The sequence below is a fragment of the Etheostoma spectabile genome, unplaced genomic scaffold, assembly GCF_008692095.1.
Source record: "Etheostoma spectabile isolate EspeVRDwgs_2016 unplaced genomic scaffold, UIUC_Espe_1.0 scaffold00008230, whole genome shotgun sequence".
In the NCBI taxonomy this organism is placed as follows: Eukaryota; Metazoa; Chordata; class Actinopteri; order Perciformes; family Percidae; genus Etheostoma; species Etheostoma spectabile.
The window spans coordinates 300-27,500 of NW_022603571.1; the positions used below are offsets into that span (position 1 = coordinate 300).

Consider the following 27,201-nt stretch of genomic DNA (forward strand, 5'->3'; position numbering starts at 1 on the left):
AATTTCTAAAGGATAAAGACCCAAAGAAATTGCTTTGTACGCGGCAAAATATGGGTTGGCCCCCCCAAATCTCACTCCAAGGTTTTTGGAAAAGTTGGCAGCCCTGTCTTCTACCAGTTTGCCCCAGCCTCCACGCTGCTCGGTATTCATCGGCTATGCTCGGCTACTAACGATCGATTATCTCCGCCCCCAGCCTCCACGCTGCTCGGTATTCATCGGCTCCTATCGGATCGGTTATCTCCGCCCCCGGCCTCCACGCTGCTCGGTATTCATCGGCTCCTATCGGATCGGTTATCTCCGCCCCCGGCCTCCACGCTGCTCGGTATTCATCGGCTGTGCTCGGCTGCTAACGGTCGGTGTGTTCAAATCTTCGGCCGCAGCTCCTCCTGGAGACTGAAGTAAAGAAAGAGCCGACAGAAAAGAGGGAAACATACGACAAGAAGAGATAAACGGAGTGTGGAAGCGGAATGACGGTGCTGCAGGAACCTGTCCAGGTACTAACACATGTTCACGTCGTTGTCATGTGTCTGTGGAGCCGGTCCGGTCCGGTCCGCGGTGTGAGAGCCTCTCTCCGCCACAGGGCCCCGCAGCCCGCCGCTAGCTGCCCGGGACGGCTTCTTAAAACCCCGATAACTACAGAGGTTTGGTCTGCCGGGCCCGTTGGTTCAACACCGTAGCACACCTTGCTAGTTCAGATACCTGAGGTCGGTTCAGGTTTTAGGTTTCCGGTGGTTTTGGTACAAACTAAACTAAATGGAGTCCTTGTTTATATTTTGTGATTTTCTTGATGTTTCTCGTCGCTTCGGAATCCCCAGCCTGAAATACGGTGACGTTAGAAACATTATCCCGGCCTGTGGGTTGTTAGCTAACAGCTAACTGGCATTAAAGTTGATATTATACCCGAACCAACCGTGTGGACGGGCCGGGTCGGGTGGGTAAAGGTTTTATAATTATCAGCCACATCTCAAATGGAGTTTTGTATTATTAGCATAGCTAATGCTGAGATGCTAACAGTGGAGCTAACGCTAGCTGAGAGGCTTCAGTAAGCAGAAGTTCACCTTTTAAAAGGTTAAAAGTTAACATAAACGGGTTAGAAGAGAATTAAATCTAAATTAATTAAAATGAAAGTGTCTGACTGCAGAGCATCCGCAGTCTCTCTGGTGTTAGCCTTTCTCTGCTAACATGCTAGCTAGCTGCCGGTAACATGAAGAGTGTTAGCCATCAGCTGTTAGCTGCCATGTCAGATTTAACAGTTAAAACATACTGCAGTGACGTCAGTACGAATATCTGTTGAACAAACTTGACGTCATCGCTACATTTGTGACATCATCAACAGAAATTTACTGGCTCTTAGTTCATGCAGCAGTTTGTTTTTATTAGAGAAGCTAAACAGAATCTGTTCTGTCCAATCACAGAGCAGGATGATACCTGTCTCACTGAGCAGGATGATACCTGTCTCACTGAGCAGGATGATACCTGTCTCACTGAGCAGGATGATACCTGTCTCACTGAGCAGGATGATACCTGTCTCACTGATGATACCTGTCTCACAGAGCAGGATGATACCTGTCTCACTGATGATACCTGTCTCACAGAGCAGGATGATACCTGTCTCACTGATGATACCTGTCTCACAGAGCAGGATGATACCTGTCTCACTGATGATACCTGTCTCACTGATGATACCTGTCTCACTGATGATACCTGTCTCACAGAGCAGGATGATACCTGTCTCACTGATGATACCTGTCTCATGAGCAGGATGATACCTGTCTCACTGATGATACCTGTCTCACAGAGCAGGATGATACCTGTCTCACTGATGATACCTGTCTCACTGAGCAGGATGATACCTGTCTCACAGAGCAGGATACCTGTCTCACTGAGCAGGATGATACCTGTCTCACTGAGCAGGATGATACCTGTCTCACTGAGCAGGATGATACCTGTCTCACTGAGCAGGATGATACCTGTCTCACTGAGCAGGATGATACCTGTCTCACTGATGATACCTGTCTCACAGAGCAGGATGATACCTGTCTCACTGATGATACCTGTCTCACAGAGCAGGATGATACCTGTCTCACTGATGATACCTGTCTCACAGAGCAGGATGATACCTGTCTCACTGATGATACCTGTCTCACTGAGCAGGATGATACCTGTCTCACTGAGCAGGATGATACCTGTCTCACTGAGCAGGATGATACCTGTCTCACTGATGATACCTGTCTCACTGAGCAGGATGATACCTGTCTCACTGATGATACCTGTCTCACAGAGCAGGATGATACCTGTCTCACTGAGCAGGATGATACCTGTCTCACTGATGATACCTGTCTCACAGAGCAGGATGATACCTGTCTCACTGAGCAGGATGATACCTGTCTCACTGAGCAGGATGATACCTGTCTCACTGAGCAGGATGATACCTGTCTCACAGAGCAGGATGATACCTGTCTCACTGAGCAGGATGATACCTGTCTCACTGAGCAGGATGATACCTGTCTCACTGAGCAGGATGATACCTGTCTCACTGAGCAGGATGATACCTGTCTCACAGAGCAGGATGATACCTGTCTCACAGAGCAGGATGATACCTGTCTCACAGAGCAGGATGATACCTGTCTCACAGAGCAGGATGATACCTGTCTCACTGATGATACCTGTCTCACTGAGCAGGATGATACCTGTCTCACTGAGCAGGATGATACCTGTCTCACTGAGCAGGATGATACCTGTCTCACTGAGCAGGACACACTGCTGATACATAGGTCAGAGAGTGGCAGTGTCTAACCCTGTCTGTCTCTCTCTCTGTCTGCCTCTCTTTCTGTCTGTCTCTCTCTCTCTGTGATCAGGAATAATATATGCATGTCTGTCTGTCTGATGAACCTGTCTCTCTCTCTGTGACCAGGCTGCAGTGTGGCAGGCTCTGAACCACTACGCCTTCCTGGACGCCGTTTTCCTCGCTGAGAGACTCTACGCTGAAGGTAACACCGTCTGTCTGAACAACTGTCTGTCTGTCTAACCTTCCTGTCTGTCTGCCAGCTAACCCTGAGGACGCCCTGTACCTGCTGGCGACATGCTACCACCGCTCTGGGTTAGGGTCTGTCTAACCTGTCTGTCTAACCTGCCTGTCTGTCTGTCTGCCTGTCTGTCTGCCAGTGAGGTCTGAGGACGCCCTGTACCTGCTGGCGACATGCTACCACCGCTCTGGGAAGCCCTATAAAGCGTACCGGCTGCTGAAGGCTCACAGCTGCTCCACGCCGCAGGTTAGATTCCTGCTGGCCAAGTGCTGCGTGGAGCTCAGCAAGTAAGGACACACACACAGACACACACAGACACACACACAGAGACAGACAGACACAGACACACACACGCGCAAACATTTTTATTTTAAGATATGATATGAAACAACAGAAGTGTCTTAATCTGTCTTTCCACCTGTCTGTCTTTCCACCTCTATGTCTCTCTCCCTCTCTCTACACCTGTCTGTGTCCCACCTGTCTGTCTGCCAGGCTGGCTGAAGGAGAGCAGGTTCTGATTGGTGGAGTGCTGAACAAACAGAAGAGTCAGGATGACATCATCACTGAGTTTGGAGACTCTGCGTCCTTCACCCTCTCGTTACTCGGACACATTTACTGGTAGGACACATTTACTGGTAGGACACAGTTACTGGTAGGACACAGTTACTGGTAGGACACAGTTACTGGTAGGACACAGTTACTGGTAGGACACATTTACTGGTAGGACACATTTACTGGTAGGACACGGTTACTGTTAGGACACATTTACTGGTAGGACACATTTACTGGTAGGACACAGTTACTGGTAGGACACGGTTACTGGTAGGACACGGTTACTGGTAGGACACATTTACTGGTAGGACACGGTTACTGGTAGGACACGGTTACTGGTAGGACACGGTTACTGGTAGGACACGGTTACTGGTAGGACACATTTACTGGTAGGACACAGTTACTGGTAGGACACATTTACTGGTAGGACACATTTACTGGTAGGACACGGTTACTGGTAGGACACATTTACTGGTAGGACACATTTACTGGTAGGACACATTTACTGGTAGGACACATTTACTGGTAGGACACATTTACTGGTAGGACACGGTTACTGGTAGGACACGGTTACTGGTAGGACACATTTACTGGTAGGACACATTTACTGGTAGGACACAGTTACTGGTAGGACACATTTACTGGTAGGACACGGTTACTGGTAGGACACGGTTACTGGGAGGACATAGTTACTGGTAGGACACGGTTACTGGTAGGGCACGGTTACTGGGAGGACATATTTACTGGGAGGACACGGTTACTGGGAGGACACAGTTACTGGTAGGACACATTTACTGGTAGGACACATTTACTGGTAGGACACAGTTACTGGTAGGACACAGTTACTGGTAGGGCACGGTTACTGGTAGGACATATTTACTGGTAGGACACGGTTACTGGGAGGACATATTTACTGGTAGGACACGGTTACTGGTAGGACACGGTTACTGGTAGGACACGGTTACTGGTAGGGCACGGTTACTGGGAGGACACGGTTACTGGGAGGACACGGTTACTGGGAGGACACGGTTACTGGGAGGACATAGAGACACATCGAGACACACAGAAGAAACACCGAGACACACAGAGACACATGCCCCTAGAGCCGTCCACTTGGGATTGGGTCAGACTGTCCCTCTGTCCCTGCTGGTGTTCTTAGATTTGGAATCGGATGGTTAACTCAGTTTCCCAGAGTGCATTGCTGTTCTGGCCTCTTGTGTTTTTTTTAACTGGTGAACATGTGTTTTAGTCTTAAATCATGTGAAATGGCTAACCCGTCCCGCGTTGTTATGACAACCGATCAGGACATTATTATATATAGTATTAAATATGTGTTTTTATTTTGCAGGATTTGGACTACTGTAGTTTTATTTTGTAGTAATCTGACTACCGTAGTTTTATTTTGTAGTAATCTGACTACGGTAGTTTTATTTTGTAGTAATCTGACTACGGTAGTTTTATTTTGTAGTAATCTGACTACCCTAGTTTTATTTTGTAGTAATCTGACTACTGTAGTTTTATTTTGTAGTAATCTGACTACCGTAGTTTTATTTTGTAGTAATCTGACTACCCTAGTTTTATTTTGTAGTAATCTGACTACCCTAGTTTTATTTTGTAGTAATCTGACTACCCTAGTTTTATTTTGTAGTAATCTGACTACCCTAGTTTTATTTTGTAGTAATCTGACTACCCTAGTTTTATTTTGTAGTAATCTGACTACCCTAGTTTTATTTTGTAGTAATCTGACTACTGTAGTTTTATTTTGTAGTAATCTGACTACCCTAGTTTTATTTTGTAGTAATCTGACTACCCTAGTTTTATTTTGTAGTAATCTGACTACTGTAGTTTTATTTTGTAGTAATCTGACTACCCTAGTTTTATTTTGTAGTAATCTGACTACCCTAGTTTTATTTTGTAGTAATCTGACTACCCTAGTTTTATTTTGTAGTAATCGACTACCCTAGTTTAATTTTGTAGTAATCTGACTACCCTAGTTTTATTTTGTAGTAATCTGACTACCCTAGTTTTATTTGTAGTAATCTGACTACTGTAGTTTTATTTTGGTAGTAATCTGACTACCTAGTTTTATTTTTGTAGTAATCTGACTACCCTAGTTTTATTTTGTAGTAATCTGACTACTGTATTTTATTTTGTAGTAATCTGACTACCCTAGTTTATTTTGTAGTAATCTGACTACCCTAGTTTTATTTTGTAGTAATCTGACTACCCTAGTTTTATTTTGTAGTAATCTGACTACCCTAGTTTTATTTTGTAGTAATCTGACTACTGTAGTTTTATTTTGTAGTAATCTGACTACCCTAGTTTTATTTGTAGTAATCTGACTACCTAGTTTTATTTTGTAGTAATCTGACTACTGTAGTTTTATTTTGTAGTAATCTGACTACCGTAGTTTTATTTTGTAGTAATCTGACTACCCTAGTTTTATTTTGTAGTAATCTGACTACCCTAGTTTTAAATTTTGTAGTAATCTGACTACCTAGTTTATTTTGTAGTAATCTGACTACCCTAGTTTTATTTTGTAGTAATCTGACTACCCTAGTTTTATTTTGTAGTAATCTGACTACCCTAGTTTTATTTTGTAGTAATCTGACTACTGTAGTTTTATTTTGTAGTAATCTGACTACCCTAGTTTTATTTTGTAGTAATCTGACTACCCTAGTTTTATTTTGTAGTAATCTGACTACCCTAGTTTTATTTGTAGTAATCTGACTACCCTAGTTTTATTTGTAGTAATCTGACTACTGTAGTTTTATTTGTAGTAATCTGACTACCCTAGTTTTATTTTGTAGTAATCTGACTACCCTAGTTTTATTTTGTAGTAATCTGACTACTGTAGTTTTATTTTGTAGTAATCTGACTACCCTAGTTTTATTTTGTAGTAATCTGACTACCCTAGTTTTATTTTGTAGTAATCTGACTACCCTAGTTTTATTTTGTAGTAATCTGACTACTAGTTTTATTTTGTAGTAATCTGACTACTGTAGTTTATTTTGTAGTAATCTGACTACCCTAGTTTTATTTTGTAGTAATCTGACTACCCTAGTTTTATTTTGTAGTAATCTGACTACCCTAGTTTTATTTTGTAGTATCTGACTACCCTAGTTTTATTTGTAGTAATCTGACTACCCTAGTTTTATTTTGTAGTAATCTGACTACTGTAGTTTTATTTTGTAGTAATCTGACTACCCTAGTTTTATTTTGTAGTAATCTGACTACCCTAGTTTTATTTTGTAGTATCTGACTACCCTAGTTTTATTTTGTAGTAATCTGACTACCCTAGTTTTATTTTGTAGTAATCTGACTACCCTAGTTTTATTTTGTAGTAATCTGACTACCCTAGTTTTATTTTGTAGTAATCTGACTACCCTAGTTTTATTTTGTAGTAATCTGACTACCGTAGTTTTATTTTGTAGTAATCTGACTACCCTAGTTTTATTTTGTAGTAATCTGACTACCCTAGTTTTATTTTGTAGTAATCTGACTACCCTAGTTTTATTTTGTAGTAATCTGACTACCCTAGTTTTATTTTGTAGTAATCTGACTACCCTAGTTTTATTTTGTAGTAATCTGACTACTGTAGTTTTATTTTGTAGTAATCTGACTACCCTAGTTTTATTTTGTAGTAATCTGACTACCCTAGTTTTATTTTGTAGTAATCTGACTACCCTAGTTTTATTTTGTAGTAATCTGACTACCCTAGTTTTATTTTGTAGTAATCTGACTACCCTAGTTTTATTTTGTAGTAATCTGACTACTGTAGTTTTATTTTGTAGTAATCTGACTACCCTAGTTTTATTTTGTAGTAATCTGACTACTGTAGTTTTATTTTGTAGTAATCTGACTACCCTAGTTTTATTTTGTAGTAATCTGACTACCCTAGTTTTATTTTGTAGTAATCTGACTACCCTAGTTTTATTTTGTAGTAATCTGACTACCCTAGTTTTATTTTGTAGTAATCTGACTACCCTAGTTTTATTTTGTAGTAATCTGACTACCCTAGTTTTATTTTGTAGTAATCTGACTACCCTAGTTTTATTTTGTAGTAATCTGACTACTAGTTTATTTTGTAGTAATCTGACTACCCTAGTTTTATTTTGTAGTAATCTGACTACCCTAGTTTTATTTTGTAGTAATCTGACTACCCTATATAATCTGTCATTTTATCCCCAACCTGCTGTTGCTGGTGGTTTTCATGTTGGACCCACTGATTACTGACCTGTCTCTCTCTCTCCCTGTCTGTCTCTCTCTCTCTCCCTGTTTGTCTCTCTCTCTCTCCCTGTCTGTCTCTCTCTCTCTCCCCGTCTGTCCTCTCTCTCTCTCCCTGTCTCTCTCTCTCCCTGTCTGTCTCTCTCTCTCTCCCTGTCTCTCTCTCTCCCTGTCTGTCTCTCTCTCTCTCCCTGTCTCTCTCTCTCCCTGTCTGTTTGTCTCTCTCTCTCTCCCTGTCTGTCTCTCTCCCTGTCTCTGTCTCTCTCTCCCTGTCTCTCTCTCCCTGTCTGTCTGTCTCTCTCTCCCTGTCTGTCTCTCTGAGCAGTAAGACAGATCGTGTTGCTAAAGGTGCCGAGTGTTTTCAGAGAAGTTTAACGCTCAACCCGTTCCTCTGGTCGCCTTTCCAGAACCTCTGTCACCTAGGTAACGCACGCACGCACACACACACAGACACACACACAGACACACACACAGACACACACACACACACACAGACCCACACACACAGACACACACACAGACACACACACACACACCACACACACACACACACAACACATGCACTCACACTATAACCCCCCCCCCCTCTCTCTCTCTAACCCACTGTGTGTTTCAGGAGAGAAACCAGATCCAGATCAGGTCTTTAGGTTGTCGTCTCTACAGACCTATTTAGCCCCGCCCTCCCATACAGTTAGCCCCGCCCAGAACCCCTCCCACCGCCTAGACACCGCCCTGATGGAGACGCCCCAGGACACCCTGGTACGTAACCCGACGCACCTGTAATACCTGTAGTACTGTAATACTCTGACCAACAGTAATCAGATTACTAGAGTTAATGTGGATTAATGCTCCGTATTAAACCCTAGCCCGGTGCCGGTCTCAGTGCCGGTCCCAGTGCCGGTCCCAGTGCCGGTCCCAGTGCCGGTCTCTGTGCCGGTCTCAGTGCCAGTCTCGATATTTAGGCCGTGCAGCGTATTAAACCCTAAACCAGTGCCGGTCTCTGTGCCGGTCTCTGTACCGGTCTCGGTATTTAGGCCGTGCAGCGTATTAAACCCTACACCTGTGCCGGTCTCGGTATTTAGGCCGTGCAGCGTATTAAACCCTACACCTGTGCCGGTCTCTGTGCCGGTCTCTGTGCCGGTCTCGGTATTTAGGCCGTGCAGCGTATTAAACCCTACACCTGTGCCGGTCTCTGTGCCGGTCTCGATATTTAGGCCGTGCAGCGTATTAAACCCTACACCTGTGCCGGTCTCTGTACCGGTCTCGGTATTTAGGCCCTGCAGCGTATTAAACCATAACCCGGTGCCGGTCTCTGTGCCGGTCTCTGTACCGGTCTCGGTATTTAGGCCGTGCAGCGTATTAAACCCTACACCTGTGCCGGTCTCTGTGCCGGTCTCGATATTTAGGCCGTGCAGCGTATTAAACCCTACACCTGTGCCGGTCTCTGTACCGGTCTCGGTATTTAGGCCCTGCAGCGTATTAAACCATAACCCGGTGCCGGTCTCTGTGCCGGTCTCTGTACCGGTCTCGGTATTTAGGCCCTGCAGCGTATTAAACCCTAACCCGGTGCCGGTGTTTCTGTTGCAGGAGCTGAACCGGTTAAATCTAGAATCGTCAAATGGAAAGATGACGTCTGATTTGTCGGTGTCCTACATTGACTCCTCCCTCATCTCCCCGGAGACCGGCTCCCTGTTGGGTAACACGGTTTCCATGGCGACAGCCGGCTCCTTATTGGCTAAACAGAACAAGCCCAAGAGTGGGCGGAGTCTGCTGGGAGGCCCTGCCGCCCTCAGCCCACTGACGCCCAGGTGAGTTATTAACAACAGCTGGACTCGCACACAGCTGGACGCACAACGTCACTCTCTCACACACGTACGTGTGTTGTGTGTGTGTGTGTGTGTGTGTGTGTGTGTGTGTGTGTGTTTGTGTGGTGTGTGTGTGTGTGTGTGTGTGTGTGTGTGTGTGTGTGTGTGTGTGTGTGTGTGTGTGTGTGTGTGTGTGTTGTGTGTGGTGTGTGTGTGTGTGTGTGTGTAGTTTTTGGGATCCTGCCCCTGGAACCCAGCCCTGGAGACACCACATATTTACAGAACTATTCAGCTACCATGGAAACCCAATCTACAGCTCCCAGCAAGAAGGTACACACACACACACACAGAGATAAAGACAAATAAAAACCAGAACTGGATCTTTCAATGTCTTTTGACCTTGGGGAAGAAGTGAAGAGTCTCAGGAACCGGGTATCATCTGCTCTCGCCACAGAGACTAGTCTTGTGTTGCCGGACCCTCCTCCACAGAGCTCTGGAGGAGGGACTCTCTTTGCCAGACCCTCCTCCACAGCGCCCTGGAGGAGGGTCTCTCTTTGCCAGACCCTCCTCCACAGGAGGGTCTGGAGGAGGGTCTCTCTTTGCCAGATCCTCCTCCACAGAGCTCTGGAGGAGGGTCTCTCTTTGCCTGATCCTCCTCCACAGCGCTCTGGAGGAGGGTGTTGCTCCTCCACAGAGCTCTGGAGGAGGGTCTCTCTTTGCCAGATCCTCCTCCACAGCGCCCTGGAGGAGGGTCTCTCTTTGCCTGATCCTCCTCCACAGAGCTCTGGAGGAGGGTCTCTCTTTGCCTGATCCTCCTCCACAGCGCCCTGGAGGAGGGTCTCTCTTTGCCTGATCCTCCTCCACAGAGCTCTGGAGGAGGGTCTCTCTTTGCCTGATCCTCCTCCACAGCGCCCTGGAGGAGGGTCTCTCTTTGCCTGATCCTCCTCCACAGCGCCCGGTAACGAGACGCTGGGGCCTCATGGTGGCCTCACGCACATTAATCTGCAAACTGCATACAAAGCTTTATTATTTATTATAATCATATTAATCATCGGGGAAAAGGGCCTTTCATGCTTCTTTTGGGGGGATATTTTTTGTGCCAATACTGTGTCAATACACACAAGCCAAATATAGATCTTTATTATATTATATATCATATAATATAAATTACATATTATAAATGATATGTTTTGGTGACTTTGTCCCATTTTGCAGCGTTAACATTGAAGTGAGATGAACAAACAGAGAAATGTTTCTTTTTAGATGAAACAGATGAACTAAGTTTCCTTTTGGAGACGTCATTAGAAATTAGCAATAAATAATATATATATATATATATATATATATAATATATATATATATATATATATATATATATACATACACAAACGTGTGTGTGTGTGTGTGTGTGTGTGTGAGTGAGAGACTACATTATATCGCAGAATGTTGCAATATGTTTAGAATCACATTTATATCGTGATTCTCTCCACTGGCTTCTGTTAGTGATCCGTCTCTCTGTCCTGTCTGTCTCTCTCTCCTGTCTGTCTCTCTCTCTCCTGTCTGTCTCTCTCTCTCCTGTCTGTCCATCTCTTCTGTCTGTCTCTCTCTCTCCTGTCTGTCTCTCTCTCCTGTCTGTCTCTCTCTCTCCTGTCTGTCTCTCTCTCCTGTCTGTCTCTCTCTCTCCTGTCTGTCCATCTCTCCTGTCTGTCCATCTCTTTCTGTCTGTCTCTCTCTCTCCTGTCTGTCCATCTCTTCTGTCTGTCTCTCTCTCTCCTGTCTGTCTCTCTCTCTCCTGTCTGTCTCTCTCTCTCCTGTCTGTCTCTCTCTCTCCTGTCTGGCAATCTTTCCTGTCTGTCTCTCTCCTTTCTGTCCATCTCCTGTCTGTTGCTCTTCTGTCTCTCTCTCTCTCCTGTCTGTCTCTCTCTCTCCTGTCTGGCCATCATTCCTGTCTGTCTCTCTCCTTTCTGTCTGTCTCTCCTGTCTATTGCTCTTCTGTCTCTCTCTCTCTCTCCTGTCTGTCTCTCTCTCCTGTCTGGCCATCATTCCTGTCTGTCTCTCTCCTTTCTGTCTGTCTCTCCTGTCTGTCGCTCTTCTGTCTCTCTCGTCTGTCTCTCTCCTTTCTGTCTCTCCTGTCTGTCAGTCTGTCTCCAGAATCAGCCAACCAAAGTCAGTCTTCAGTCAGAGTGGAAACAGTAGAGATGTTCTCCCCATCCCTTTCAACCAATCACAGACATCCGTCCCTCACAGCAGGTAACTATAGCAACCCATCCCAGTTTGTTTTATTCATTAATCTGCAGACAGCGGTCGCTTTGTTTTATTTAGTTTATTATTAAATATGACGTCTGATGACCTGTCTGATGTCCTGTCTGTCTGATGTCCTGTCTGTCTGATTTCCTGTCTGTCTGATTTCCTGTCTGTCTGATGACCTGTCTGTCTGATGTCCTGTCTGTCTGATGTCCTGTCTGTCTGATGACCTGTCTGTCTGATGTCCTGTCTGTCTGATGTCCTGTCTGTCTGATGTCCTGTCTGTCTGATGACCTGTCTGTCTGATGTCCTGTCTGATGTCCTGTCTGATGACCTGTCTGTCTGATGTCCTGTCTGTCTGATGTCCTGTCTGATGACCTGTCTGTCTGATGTCCTGTCTGTCTGTAGTCCTGTCTGATGACTGTCTGTCTGATGTCCTGTCTGTCTGATGTCCTGTCTGATGTCCTGTCTGTCTGATGTCCTGTCTGTCTGATTTCCTGTCTGTCTGATGTCCTGTCTGTCTGATGTCCTGTCTGTCTGATGTCCTGTCTGTCTGATGTCCTGTCTGTCTGATGTCCTGTCTGATGTCCTGTCTGATGTCCTGTCTGTCTGTCCCTGTCTGTCTGATGACCTGTCTGTCTGATGTCCTGTCTGTCTGATGTCCTGTCTGTCTGATGTCCTGTCTGTTCTCGTCTGATGTCCTGTCTGTCTGATGTCCTGTCTGTCTGATGTCCTGTCTGTCTGATGACCTGTCTGTCTGATGTCCTGTCTGTCTGATGTCCTGTCTGTCTGATGTCCTGTCTGATGTCCTGTCTGTCTGATGTCCTGTCTGTCTGATGTCCTGTCCTGTGTCTGATCGTCTGATGACTGTCTTCTGACTGACTGACTGTCGTCTGTCTGATGTCCTGTCTGTCTGATGTCCTGTCTGATGTCCTGTCTGTCTGATGTCCTGTCTGTCTGATGACCTGTCTGTCTGATGTCCTGTCTGTCTGATGACCTGTCTGTCTGATGTCCTGTCTGTCTGATGTCCTGTCTGTCTGATGACCTGTCTGTCTGATGACCTGTCTGTCTGATGTCCTGTCTGTCTGATTTCCTGTCTGTCTAATGTCCTGTCTGTCTGATGTCCTGTCTGTCTGATGACCTGTCTGTCTGATGACCTGTCTGTCTGATGTCCTGTCTGTCTGATGTCCTGTCTGTCTGATGTCCTGTCTGTCTGATGACCTGTCTGTCTGATGTCCTGTCTGTCTGATGTCCTGTCTGTCTGATGACCTGTCTGTCTGATGTCCTGTCTGTCTGATGTCCTGTCTGTCTGATGTCCTGTCTGTCTCTCAGTGGCTCCCCTCAGGTCCTCAGTCCCAGTATGTCCGGTCCTCCAAACGTTCAGCCCCGAAGAAGTTCCAGACTGTTCACTAGTGCCAGCTCTACTGCCAAGGTACCCCTAGTACTACAGTAATACTCTATATGATACTCTATATTACTACAGTAATACTACTGCAGGGCCAGCTCTACTGCCAAGGTACCCCTAGTACTACAGTAATACTCTATATAACACTCTATATTACTACAGTAATACTACAGCAGGGCCAGCTCTACTGCCAAGGTACCCCTAGTACTACAGTAATACTCTATATAACACTCTATATTACTACAGTAATACTACTGCAGGGCCAGCTCTACTGCCAAGGTACCCCTAGTACTACAGTAATACTCTATATAACACTCTATATTACTACAGTAATACTACTGCAGGGCCAGCTCTACTGCCAAGGTACCCCTAGTACTACAGTAATACTCTATATAACACTCTATATTACTACAGTAATACTACTGCAGGGCCAGCTCTACTGCCAAGGTACCCCTAGTACTACATTACTAGCGTAATACTCTATATAATACTCCATATTACTACAGTAATACTACTGCAGGGCCAGCTCTACTGCCAAGGTACCCCTAGTACTACAGTAATACTCTATATAACACTCTATATTACTACAGTAATACTACTGCAGGGCCAGCTCTACTGCCAATGTACCCCTAGTACTACAGTAATACTCTATATAGTACTCTGTATTACCCCCTGCAGCAGCGTTACTGTTGTCTCTCTGCTGACTCACTCGGTAGAGCTGTAATCAACCAAAGAACATCTTGGTCGACTAAAGTCATTGAAAAACAAACCGTCAGTTTAATTAGCCGGGCAGTCCTTGGTAGCCTTGTCTGCCTACGTTATTTATAAATAAACATAAAGACTAGTAAGCTATTTGCAGTTGACATTTGCGTTTTTGACCTAATTATTTTGCACTGAAATGACACCCGTCTGTCGGCTCTGACAGCGCTGCGTTACGTGCACCTGTGCAGTATTGTAGCCTATAATTTCCGAAAATAGTACTATGTCAACTTGTGTTATCAGCACAAGAACTGTTGAGGAATATGCAACATAATATAAAGACGTATATGGTTTTTGTCAAATGTTACAATAATTGACAGACGCTATCGTTTCAGCCGCTCTGTGCACGTACTCCTGGCACACCGCGCTGAACATCGGCGCTCGGCTTTGAGACACGAATAGACTATTAACTTAAAGCTTTTACTCCTAAACACAAAAGGCACGTCCACTTTAATAAAAAAAACTAATATTTATTAAAGCCAACCAGATCAAGACGAGAGCAGAAAGGAAATAAAGTGCATAACAAACCAATACAATCAGTGGGCACTGCGCATTAGGCTGCAAAAAAATAAACAAAGTGCCCAAATCCAATAAATAAATGTTATGTTATTTAGCCAAATTTTAAACTGAAACTAAATAAAGTGCATAACAAGGCAGTGTCACTCAGAACAAATACAGAAATAAATAAATCAAATGTCCAAATTGACAAGTATTTCAAATACATGTGCCAAATTTTAAAATGTTATTAATGTCTAAAACTAAATAATGTAAAAACAATTAAATGAACAAAAGGCAACTCACTCACAGAGAGTACAATCAGTGTCCACTGGCCACAAACGATCCACACTTTTTTGTGTTGAAACTCCAACACATCCACGTTCTGTGGAAGAAGACGGCTTCTTGCTCTCTTGATAATAGATCCTGCCTTGGAGAAAATGCGTTCAGCAGGCGGGGATGTCGCAGGGCCACCGAGCAGTCGCTTTGCAACTCGGGCCGGGTTCGGGTATCTGTCTTGGTTTTTTTCCACCACCCCAATGGTCCAGAATCACTTTTGGTTCTATCCTGAAGATAGTTTTTGATTTCTTCTGTTCTTCCCCCACCTGATTCTGTAGAAACCAGCTCTCCCTCATCTTCGCACAACAGCATAGCAATCTCCTTCTCTTTGTCGGTTTTCTGTGTTTTTGACACATTGCTCCTCACCTCCAGGTTCACCTGTGCCTGCGCTGAGGGCACTTAGTCGCTCTGCCAGCTGTGCGACTACTGTATAGACCTCATCTCGTTTGGCATCATCCAGAAATGACGGCTGCTTAAAACGAGGGTCTACTGCTGCAGCTGTAATGTATACACTGTTAGTCATCAATCGGTTTTTAAACTCCCACCTAATGTCAATTTCTTCAACCAGCTTGCTTTTCATTTTTTTGGTAATCGGACTGTCTTCATCCGTGATGGTCAGGTGACGTTTCTTTAAGTTTGCCAGCATGGGTACTGCAGACAGGGATGTGTTGTCCTCTTCAGACAGCAGCTCGGTCAGGGTTGTCATTTTGAATGTCCTCTACCGCATTCCAGTGTGCTGGGGTAAGGTCCAGTGTGCTGCTGTCGCTCTTCTTCGTAACGTTTGGGTCAGACAGCACTGCGGTAATGGGCCAGCGTTGCTCCAGCAGTCGCTCCAACATTGAAAATGTTGAGTTCCAACGTGTAGACACATCCTGAATTAGTTCATGCAGCGGAACATTTTGCTGCTCCTGCTTCTGTTTTAGCCCAGTTTTTGCTTTGTGCCCCTTTTTGAAATGGGCCACCAGATGACGTGATGCAGCCACGGCACGACAAATTGGCTCTTGTTTGAGTGCAGCATTAATACAGAGCTGCCCGTGTGCCCGGCCACCTGACGCCCTGCATCCCTGGCCACTCATGTGATTCCTGTAGTGTTTCCACACAGAGTGCCATATTAGCCGCGTTGTCACGTACAACAGAAACTCTCTTTGCTTCTGGAATTCCAAAGGTATCAGCAACTTCAGAAAGTCGCGCAGCAATGTTTCTTCCTGTGTGCATCTCTTCTATTTGTTTTGTCTCAAGCACAAGACTCTGTGCTTTCCAGTCTCCATCAATGAAATGGGTAGTCACTGTCATATCGGACTCCTTTCTAAGAGATGTCCACATATCTGTGGTCAAGCTCGGTGCCTCGCTGTGTTGAATTAACTCTAAAACTTTCTCTTTGAGTCCCTCACATTTTGTGGTTAGTGCGTGCGTGACTGTTTGGCGTGCTGGCACTGTATATTCAGGTTCCAAAACTTTTAACAAGTTCTTAAAACCATGGCCCTCCACAACAGCAATGGGCCTCATATCCTGAGCAACAAAATCGACAATTCCTTGTGTGATATTATTTTTGCGTTTGGATGGTAGAGGAGGCTTAACATCCAGCGTGGTCTGGGTGTGTCTGGGGGATTCTACCCTCGTTGCAGGTGGGTGCGCCCATAGTTAGAAAACGATTATTAGATTAAAACATTGAAATATGAGAATTCTGATCTGTTAATATAGCTTATGCAAAACAGACAGGGCAACTTGACACAGACAAGTTAGCTTACCGTTTTTAGGGGATATGCCATGTTTGTAGTTGAGCTGTGATATGCAAACTGTTGCTTGCAAACTTTGCATTCAACCTTTTTCCCATTGTCTATTTTTATAAAATGCCGCCACACTGCTGATGTCTTCGACATAATCAAGGACTGACTGGAAACTATACACTCACAAATAAATATTCAGCAAACCATCAGACGAAGGCTTTCTAGTACTTTCTTCAATCTGTCTCCGGTGGGTTGGGCTAATCCAAAAAAGGTGAAAACAAGGGGGGTGTTCTGAAGACAGACTGTTTCCTGTAAAACAGGGGTGCTCTAAAAACACCCCCATTAGCAATGAGTGCTTTCCACCCATAAACCGTAACGCTCTATGCTTCCACTGGATGAAATGAACTGGCAAAAAATCAACCAATCAGAATTTTGGTCGAGCCAGAACGTATCGACCGCAGAGTGTAGCAGATGAACGTGGCACCGCAGAACATGGAGCGGGACCATGGCGACAGCTGCTACCAAGGCCAGAGGAGACAAAAAGGCCTATAGGCTCTATGGAAGGCCTAGAGGCGCACTATTTAGACATACATTTGCTTGTGAAGCATTGCTGTGGGTGTAATATCAATAAATATGACATTATTATGTTATTATTGGCATAAGTAGATGTCATGAGAGCAGAAGCGTCTTGACTTTCTTTGAAAAAATGTATGTATTTGTCAACTGTATAAATTATAATGATTATTTCTTCACAGTGTGACTCCCAATACATATGAGAAGTGTTTTAGAATGGAAAATGGCTTATTTATTACTTATCTGTCTGTGATATCAATACATATCTGGAAGATTCATGTTCCGTTATATTTATTTATTTATTTATTTATCTTTAAGGTCCTACAACCATTTTTAACATGCAAGTGACCTCACTGCAACCCAAATATTCCAATAACCCAGTTTGTCCGAAAAAAATGATGTTCATATCTTGACTGTAGACAACAGGGTTGATGTTTTACAAGTTATTATAAATTAAATCCAGACGGACAAGGAACTGTAAAAATGGCCTCATGGCCCCCAGGGTTAACTAATACTAGTAAACCAAAGTACTGCGTTGGTCTCTGTCTGTGCAGGAGAACAGCAAGAAGTTAAAGATGAAGTTTCCTACGAAGATCCCCAACAGGAAAACTAAATGTAAATCAGCAAAGACGTCAAACAGCAGCAACCTCAACGAGAGCCTGGACATCCTGAGACTGGACCCCAGTCTGAGTCTCCCAGACAAGATCCCCCAGTACCAGAGGGCTGCTGCAGGTAATCTATCACTAGTACTGTAACATACTGCAGTACTCGGTCTGAGACTCCCAGACAAGATCCCCCAGTACCAGAGGGCTGCTGCAGGTAATCTATCACTAGTACTGTAACATACTGCAGTACTCGGTCTGAGACTCCCAGACAAGATCCCCCAGTACCAGAGGGCTGCTGCAGGTAATCTATCACTAGTACTGTAACATACTGCAGTACTCGGTCTGAGACTCCCAGACAAGATCCCCCAGTACCAGAGGGCTGCTGCAGGTAATCTATCACTAGTACTGTAACATACTGCAGTACTCTCCAGTTCAGCTGAAAGACAACAATCTGTAGAGTATTACCTGGATGAATGGATGATTTCTCTCTCAAATGTCAGAAAATGGTAAAAAAACAACAACCAGGGCATCAGTGTTTCTGAAACTGGAAGATGTTCAGATTACAGTCAGAGAAGAAGAAGAAACTGGAAGATATTCAGATTACAGTCAGAGAAGAAGAAGAAACTGGAAGATGTTCAGATTACAGTCAGAGAAGAAGAAGAAACTGGAAGATATTCAGATTACAGTCAGAGAAGAAGAAGAAACTGGAAGATGTTCAGATTACAGTCAGAGAAGAAGAAGAAACTGGAAGATGTTCAGATTACAGTCAGAGAAGAAGAAGAAACTGGAAGATATTCAGATTACAGTCAGAGAAGAAGAAGAAACTGGAAGATGTTCAGATTACAGTCAGAGAAGAAGAAGAAACTGGAAGATGTTCAGATTACAGTCAGAGAAGAAGAAGAAACTGGAAGATATTCAGATTACAGTCAGAGAAGAAGAAGAAACTGGAAGATATTCAGATTACAGTCAGAGAAGAAGAAGAAACTGGAAGATATTCAGGTTTAGGACTCTCCTGAGCTAGCCCTAACTATAAGCTTTATCAATAATAATCTTTGCAGCTCTTAACAGAGAAGGAAGTTGTTTAAATTGATGTGAAGTTTGACCGGAAATCTCACTGACGTGTTTGTAAATGTGTGTACAGATAGCGTGATGGCGTTGCTACGGGAACTGGGCCGTGGTTACCAGGCACTCTGCTCGTACAACTGCAGAGAAGCCATCAACATCCTGACCTCGCTCCCCCCTCAGCACTACAACACCGGCTGGGTCCTCACGCTCATCGGCAGGGCCTACTTCGAACTGGCCGAGTACACACAGGTAACACACACAGGTAACACACACTACGGCCCGGTACACACAGGTAACACACACTACGGCCCGGTACACACAGGTAACGCACACTACGGCCCGGTACACACAGGTAACGCACACTACGGCCCGGTACACACAGGTACACACAGGTAACACACACTACGGCCGGTACGCACAGGTACACACACGGTACACAGGTAACACACACTACGGCCCGGTACACACAGGTAACACACACTACGGCCCGGTACACACAGGTAACGCACACTACGGCCCGGTACACACAGGTAACACACACTACGGCCCGGTACACACAGGTAACACACACTACGGCCCGGTACACACAGGTAACACACACAGGTGAGTTGATGGTTTCTGTCCAGGTGAGTAATGATGTCATGATGTCTGTTGACAGGCGGAGCGTCTGTTCAGCGAGGTTCGCAGGATCGAGTCCTACAGAGTTGAAGGGATGGAGATTTATTCAACCACACTTTGGCACCTGCAGAAAGACGTTGCCCTGTCTGCCCTGTCCAAAGACCTGACCGACATGGACAAGAACTGTCCCGAGGTAAGCCCTACACCTGTCCAAAAACCTGACCGACATGGACAAGAACTGTCCCGAGGTAAGCCCTACACCTGTCCAAAGACCTGACCGACATGGACAAGAACTGTCCCAAGGTAAGCCCTACACCTGTCCAAAGACCTGACCGATATGGACAAGAACTGTCCCGAGGTAAGCCCTACACCTGTCCAAAGACCTGACCGACATGGACAAGAACTGTCCCGAGGTAAGCCCTACACCTGTCCAAAGACCTGACCGACATGGACAGTATTTTCCTCACATCCTTTAGCTCTAACATGTGGCTCTCAGTCTGTGTCTGTCTCTTTGTCTATCTGTCTTTCTTTCTGTGTCTGTCCCTCTGTCTATGTCTCTCTCCTTTTGTCTGTCTGTCCTTCTAACCCTTCTGTTCTTTCTGTCTGTCTGCAGGCCTGGTGTGTAGCAGGAAACTGCTTCAGTCTGCAGAGGGAGCACGACATCGCCATCAAGTTCTTCCAGAGAGCCATCCAGGTGAGCTGCAGTTTCCATGGTTACTAAGGTTGGATTGGTATACCCAACATTTAGACTCTGGTGTAGACCAACATCTAGACTTTGGTGCAGACCCAACATCTAGACTCTGGTGTAGACCCAACATCTAGACTCTGGTGCAGACCCAACATCTAGACTCTGGTGCAGACCCAACATCTAGACTCTGGTGCAGACCAACATCTAGACTCTGGTGTAGACCAACATCTAGACTCTGGTGTAGACCAACATCTAGACTCTGGTGCAGACCCAACATCTAGACTCTGGTGCAGACCCAACATCCAGACTCTGATGTAGAGCCAACATCTAAACTCTGTTGTAGACCAACATCTAAACTCTGGTGTAGACCCAACATCTAGACTCTGGTGCAGACCCAACATCTAGACACTGGTGTAGACCAACATCGTGGCTGTGTCTCAAATCGCGCACTTCTGTACTAAATACTAACTTTTTGAGTACATAGTGCGTTCACATTGTCGAAGTGCGGTCAAATGCAGTGTACTTAAAATACCCGGATGGTGCACTCAAACCGGTCACAGAGTTAAGTGTAGACCAATGGACACTTTCCACACTCAACGGTCGCCATCTTGGCTACGTAGCGGAAGGGGCGGAGCTAACAACCGTTGAAAAACTAGATAGCGGCGGCCGAAGACGCGATAGCGAGACCGACGGAGCAATACAAAGTTGAACGTGAGTCTTTTTGCTATACATATAAGCCACTTGTAAATGTATATTTGGTTAATTTTACAGTCGACAATATTTGTACCACGAATTATAACGTTTATTAGTACCGTAATTTGACGTGCTAGCAAGCCAACCTTAGCTAGCTAACAGCGGCAGTTTAACCGTATTGGCAAATAAGTTCTAAGCTAACGTTACATGTGTTGTAGTACATTGTTATTTGTGTTAAACTTTCGTCCCATTGTAGACGATTTTAGTGTTAGATGTATGATCTTAACAAGTTGTACATAATCTGATGTGAGCGTTAGCTCAGCAATACAGCGATCAGCTGATTGTCTGCCGGGTAACAGTAGCGTAACGCTAATGTTAAAACGTATCTGCTGTACTGTCTCCACCTGATGTAGATCCTGTATATACTGCCTCCACCTGATGTATATACTGCCTCCACCTGATGTAGATCCTGTATAACCCGTCTCTTCAGGGACAAATGGGGAATAGAGGGCCGTCATTTAGGGGTGACGATGGCCATCAGACCGTAGAAGGATCCCTGGAGAGTCTGAAGTCCCCCCTCATGTCCCTATCCCCATCAGACTAGCTACGGCCTGGGGGGGGGAGCCTGCAGAACTACAAGCACATTTTAAAAATAAAATTATATTAAAAGTATTTAACTTTGTTATCTTTTGTATTACACGTTGCATGACTGTAGCAAGCATATAATGAATATAAAGGAATGGGTCTATTTAAATGTCAGGTCTGTTACCTCTGCTTTCACTATTGTATTGTCACTGTATGAAGACCATTTAGAACAAAAATACAACTTATATAAAAGATGTAATGATGGTTTGTCTATTAGGTAAGTTGTAAGGTATGTTATATTGTTATTATATTGTTATTATATTAATATAAGTTGTAAGGGGTAATGCTTCATCACAACAGTCTTATCTCTGGGCAACAGTGTCCTCATGAAACCGCTGAGCATTAAAATGAACAGTAACATAATGAATATTTACTTTACTGATTTTTAGAGCAGGAACTTAAGTATATGCATAAAAGAGTGGACTGCAAAGAATAGGTATAATTAATGAATTAAGAGTGCAGTAACAAGAACGAATATTACGATACAGTTGTGTGTACTGTTTGAAGCTAATGGGGGGGGGGGGGGGGGGGTTACATAACGGCGGCGTCGCAATCGTCATCCTGGCGTGACACGGAGCAAATATATCACATTTATTTTTGTTAAACGATCAAAAACAAAGCAGGAATAATTTTTCGCGAAACACAATAGCAGACTGGAATGCTCTCCCTGGTGAAATTCCTAATTGTACAGAAGAAGAAGAAGGGATTAAATGTGATCGTCATTTCCGGTAAGTGCACATGGTAGGGCGCGATTTGAGACAACACTCCTCTGTCAAAATGTACGCACTATGCAAGACAGTACGTAGTGCACGAAGTGTACTTCTGTAAGTCCACTAAGGGAAGTGCGCGATTTGAGACACAGCCCTAGACTCTGGTGCAGACCCAACATCTAGACTCTGGTGCAGACCCAACATCTAGACTCTGGTGCAGACCCAACATCTAGACTCTGGTGCAGACCCAACATCTAGACTCTGGTGCAGACCCAACATCTAGACTCTGGTGCAGACCCAACATCTAGACTCTGGTGCAGACCCAACATCTAGACTCTGGTGCAGACCCAACATCTAGACTCTGGTGCAGACCCAACATCTAGACTCTGGTGCAGACCAACATCTAGACTCTGGTGCAGACCCAACATCTAGACTCTGGTGCAGACCCAACATCTAGACTCTGGTGCAGACCCAACATCTAGACTCTGGTGTAGACCCAACATCTAGACTCTGGTGCAGACCTAACATCTAGACTCTGGTGTAGACCAACATCTAGACTCTGGTGTAGACCAACATCTAGACTCTGGTGCAGACCCAACATCTAGACTCTGGTGCAGACCCAACATCTAGACTCTGGTGCAGACCTAACATCTAGACTCTGGTGTAGACCAACATCTAGACTCTGGTGTAGACCAACATCTAGACTCTGGTGCAGACCCAACATCTAGACTCTGGTGCAGACCCAACATCTAGACTCTGGTGCAGACCCAACATCTAGACACTGGTGCAGACCCAACATCTAGACTCTGGTGCAGACCCAACATCTAGACTCTGGTGTAGACCCAACATCTAAACTCTGGTGTAGACCAACATCTAGACTCTGGTGTAGTAGACTCTGGTGTAGACCAACATCTAGACACTGGTGTAGACCAACATCTAGACTCTGGTGTAGACCAACATCTAGACTGTCTGCCTGTCTCTCATCTGTCTACCTGTCTGTCTCTCAGGTGGACCCGGGCTTTGCGTATGCCTACACTCTGCTGGGTCATGAGTTTGTTCTGACGGAGGAGTTGGACCGAGCTCTCGCCTGCTTCCGTAACGCCATCCGAGTCAACAACCGCCACTACAACGCATGGTACGGTAACCGTGGTAACCAGGGTAGACACACACACACACACTCTGATACACTCACACACACATCTACACATCTACACACCTGCTCATCAGATACACACTCACACACATCTACACACCTGCTCATCAGATACACTCTCACACACATCTACACACCTTTTCATCACACACACACATCTACACACCTGCTCATCACATACACACATCTACACACCTGCTCATCACATACACACATCTACACACCTGCTCATCACATACACACATCTACACACCTGCTCATCACATACACTCTCAAACACATCTACACACCTTTTCATCACACACACACATCTACACACCTGCTCATCACACTCACACACATCTACACACCTGCTCATCACACACACACACACATCTACACACCTGCTCATCACATACACACATCTACACACCGATGGGCCTCGTGGGCGACTCAGGGTTCAGTGTCTTGCCCAAGGACACTTGGACATGGGACTCGAACCACCAACCTTCTGCTCTACCACTGAGCCACAGCCGCCACCATTTACATCTGTAGCAGTTAGGTCACATTTAAAGTTTAAAAGTAAAACGTGTGCAGATGCCCGGGAGGGTCCACCAAACTGTCAGGTGTGTGTGTGTGTGTGTGTGTGTGTGTGTGTGTTCAGGTATGGCCTCGGGATGATTTACTACAAACAGGAGAAGTTCAACTTGGCCGAGATCCACTTTAAGAAAGCGTTGAGCATCAACCCTCAGAGCTCAGTGCTGCTCTGCCACATCGGAGTGGTACGTTAGCACGTTAGCATCCTCATGCACAGCCGCTGCTCAGTTAGCATGTAGCATGGTCAACACTCTGTGTGTGTGTGTGTAGGTGCAGCATGCGTTGAAGAAGTCTGATGCAGCTTTGGAGACTCTGAACAGAGCGATCGGCATCGACCCCAAAAACCCGCTCTGCAAATTCCACCGAGCCTCCATACTGTTCGCTAACGACAAGTACAAGGTAATCTATACTGATCTATACTGATCTAGATCTATACTGATCTAGATCTATACTGATCTAGATCTCCACTGGTCTATACTGGTAGTGCAGATCTATACTGGTAGTGCTGAGGTAGTGAGTTCCATGCTAAGCCTTCTCCTTTGGTGAGTTTCGGCCCTTTCTCCTCGGGGAAGGTGTCAGAATGAGGGCGGCCATGTTTGTTAATGTTGATCTCAGCCCCAAAAGGCTCAGTCTGACCCGTCTCTCTACCTGTCTGTCTGACCCGTCAGTCTGACCCGTCCCTCTGACCCGTCTCTCTACCTGTCTGTCTGACCCGTCAGTCTGACCCGTCCCTCTGACCCGTCTCTCTACCTGTCTGTCTGACCCGTCCCTCTGACCCGTCTCTCTACCTGTCTGTCTGACCCGTCAGTCTGACCCGTCCCTCTGACCCGTCTCTCTACCTGTCTGTCTGACCCGTCTCTCTACCTGTCTGTCTGACCCGTCAGTCTGACCCGTCCCTCTGACCCGTCTCTCTACCTGTCTGTCTGACCGTCTGTCTGACCTGTCCCTCTGACCCGTCTCTCTACCTGTCTGTCTGACCCATCAGTCTGACCTGTCCCTCTGACCCGTCTCTCTACCTGTCTGTCTGACCCGTCAGTCTGACCTGTCCCTCTGACCCGTCTCTCTACCTGTCTGTCTGACCCGTCAGTCTGACCTGTCCCTCTGACCCGTCTCTCTACCTGTCTGTCTGACCCGTCAGTCTGACCTGTCCCTCTGACCTGTCTCTCTACCTGTCTGTCTGACCCGTCCCTCTGACCTGTCTACCTGTCCTTCTGACCCTTCTCTCTGACCTGTCCCTCTGACCTGGCTGTCTGACCCGTCAGTCTGACCTGTCCCTCTGACCCGTCTCTCTACCTGTCTGTCTGACCCGTCCCTCTGACCTGTCTGTCTACCTGTCCCTCTGACCCTTCTCTCTGACCTGTCTCTCTGACCTGTCTGTCTACCTGTCTGTCTGCAGGCGGCTCTTCAGGAGTTGGAGGAGTTGAAGCAGATTGTCCCCAAAGAGTCTCTGGTTTACTTCCTCATAGGAAAGGTGAGTCTGACCAGTCACATGACTCCCCACTCGCCTGTGATTGGTTATTAGAAATAAAAGAAGCCCCTACAGCAGAGGGTTAACTCGACTATGCCATAGTCTAACCTGTCTACCTGTCTGTCTCTCAGGTGTATAAGAAGCTGGGGCAGACCCACTTGGCTCTGATGAACTTCAGCTGGGCGATGGATCTGGATCCTAAAGGAGCCAACAACCAGATCAAAGAAGCCATCGACAAGAGATACCTGCCGGAGGACGAAGGTGAGACAGGCACATCAGACAGACAGGCACATCATACTGACAGGTCCCAACACAGGAAGTAAAGACAGCAAATCCAATGGAGCAAAAAGATTCTAGCAGCCACAGTCCGTCCCCCCCCAACAGCTAGCAGCCATCCACTATCATTACAGCCCCCCCAGCAGCTAGCAGCCATCCACTATCATTACAGCCCCCCCAGCAGCTAGCAGCCATCCACTATCATTACAGCCCCCCAGCAGCTAGCAGCCATCCACTATCATTACAGCCCCCCAGCAGCTAGCAGCCATCCACTATCATTACAGCCCCTCCCAGCAGCTAGCAGCCATCCACTATCATTACAGCCCCTCCCAGCAGCTAGCAGCCATCCACTATCATTACAGCCCCCCAGCAGCTAGCAGCCATCCACTATCATTACAGCCCCCCCAGCAGCTAGCAGCCATCCACTATCATTACAGCCCCTCCCCCAGCAGCTAGCAGCCATCCACTATCATTACAGCCCCCCAGCAGCTAGCAGCCATCCACTATCATTAACTTTATTGAACTAGTGAGCTTTCCGTCCTGAACTAGAAACCCTTTAAACTCCAGAAACAACAATCGGCTTCATGTTTATTACTCACAATGAACCGCAATATTATTTATATAGATAGATTAATTAAATAATGTATTAATGAGCCATATTATCCTGTCTGTCTCTCTGCCTGTCTGTCTCTCTGCCTGTCTGTCTCTCTGCCTGTCTGTCTCTCTGCCTGTCTGTCTGTCTGCCTGTCTGTCTCTCTGCCTGTCTGTCTCTCTGCCTGTCTGTCTGTCTGCCTGTCTGTCTCTCTGCCTGTCTAGCTGCCGAGGTAGACGACAGTCAGGACAGCAGCGTGATGACGGACGCTGACGACACTCAGCTTCACACAGCGGAGAGTGACGACATCCTCTAGCCCCGCCCCCTGTCCTGGTTGACTGGAGGAGTACTGTTGCTAGGCAACATTCTGACAGACAGATCTCCAGTTTTGCCCCGGCCCTCGTCCCTGTCCTCTGATTGGTTGAAACAGACTGCTGCTGCCCTGAAGCCCCGCCCCTCCTCGTATGACATCACAGCTGTTTTTTATGTTCTTTTTATCATCGTTATGGAAATAAATCAATAAAATGTGTAAACCCTGCCCACGCTGTCTGTCTACTTCCTGCTGCCACAGCCAATCAAACAGCTCTGCACTGATTGTCCAATTAGAACTCTGCACTGATTGGTCCAGACGAGTGAACCTGTGAACTGATGAACAGAGGAAGGAAAGGGTGTGGACTCTGAACAGACCTGATGGGGGGGGGGGGAGACTCTGGACAGACCTGGTAAGGGGGGAGGACTCTGGACAAGGACTCTGAACAGACCTGGTAAGGGGGGGAGGCTCTGGAAGGACCTGGTAATGGGGATGGGAGTCTCTCTGGAGGCGGGGGGTCCCTGTGGAAGCTGGGGACATTGAACCTGAGTGGACAATGTTCAAAGTTTCCATTGCTGAAGCTGCGGCGGGGAGCTGTGGTCTTAGGGTCTTAGGTGCCTCAAGGGGGGCGGTAACCCACAAACACCCTG

The 27,201-nt window shown here is 45.9% G+C and overlaps 1 protein-coding gene across 2 annotated transcripts; it reads left to right on the top strand.

The window, feature by feature from the left end:
* Window positions 1-307: 307 nt before the first annotated feature.
* cdc27 (cell division cycle 27) lies at window positions 308-26,610 on the top strand. Of its 2 annotated transcripts, XM_032508535.1 has the most exons (20): window positions 308-494; window positions 2,915-2,990; window positions 3,166-3,313; window positions 3,519-3,644; window positions 8,131-8,228; window positions 8,422-8,564; window positions 9,393-9,613; window positions 9,841-9,940; window positions 11,751-11,860; window positions 13,187-13,286; window positions 17,707-17,884; window positions 18,899-19,071; window positions 19,481-19,633; window positions 20,054-20,134; window positions 23,184-23,311; window positions 23,973-24,090; window positions 24,176-24,304; window positions 25,302-25,376; window positions 25,505-25,634; window positions 26,466-26,610. In XM_032508535.1, exons 1-20 carry the CDS (start codon window positions 468-470, stop codon window positions 26,555-26,557), a joined length of 2,406 nt encoding a protein of 801 aa, XP_032364426.1. In that variant the 5' UTR covers window positions 308-467; the 3' UTR covers window positions 26,558-26,610. The 2 variants fall into 2 exon arrangements, with proteins under 2 accessions (XP_032364426.1, XP_032364427.1); XM_032508536.1 differs by lacking the exons at window positions 308-494; window positions 2,915-2,990; window positions 3,166-3,313; ... (5 more) ...; window positions 11,751-11,860; window positions 13,187-13,286 and adding an exon at window positions 13,787-13,798.
* Window positions 26,611-27,201: the final 591 nt, after the last annotated feature.

Coding starts and splice junctions, on each gene's coding strand:
- cdc27 (XM_032508535.1), top strand. CDS start 468: ATGACGGTGCTGCAGGAACCTGTCCAG. Junction 9,941..11,750: donor CTACAGCTCCCAGCAAGAAG/GTACACACACAC, acceptor CCTGTCTGTCAG/TCTGTCTCCAGAATCAGCCA. Junction 20,135..23,183: donor TCTTCCAGAGAGCCATCCAG/GTGAGCTGCAGT, acceptor TCTGTCTCTCAG/GTGGACCCGGGCTTTGCGTA.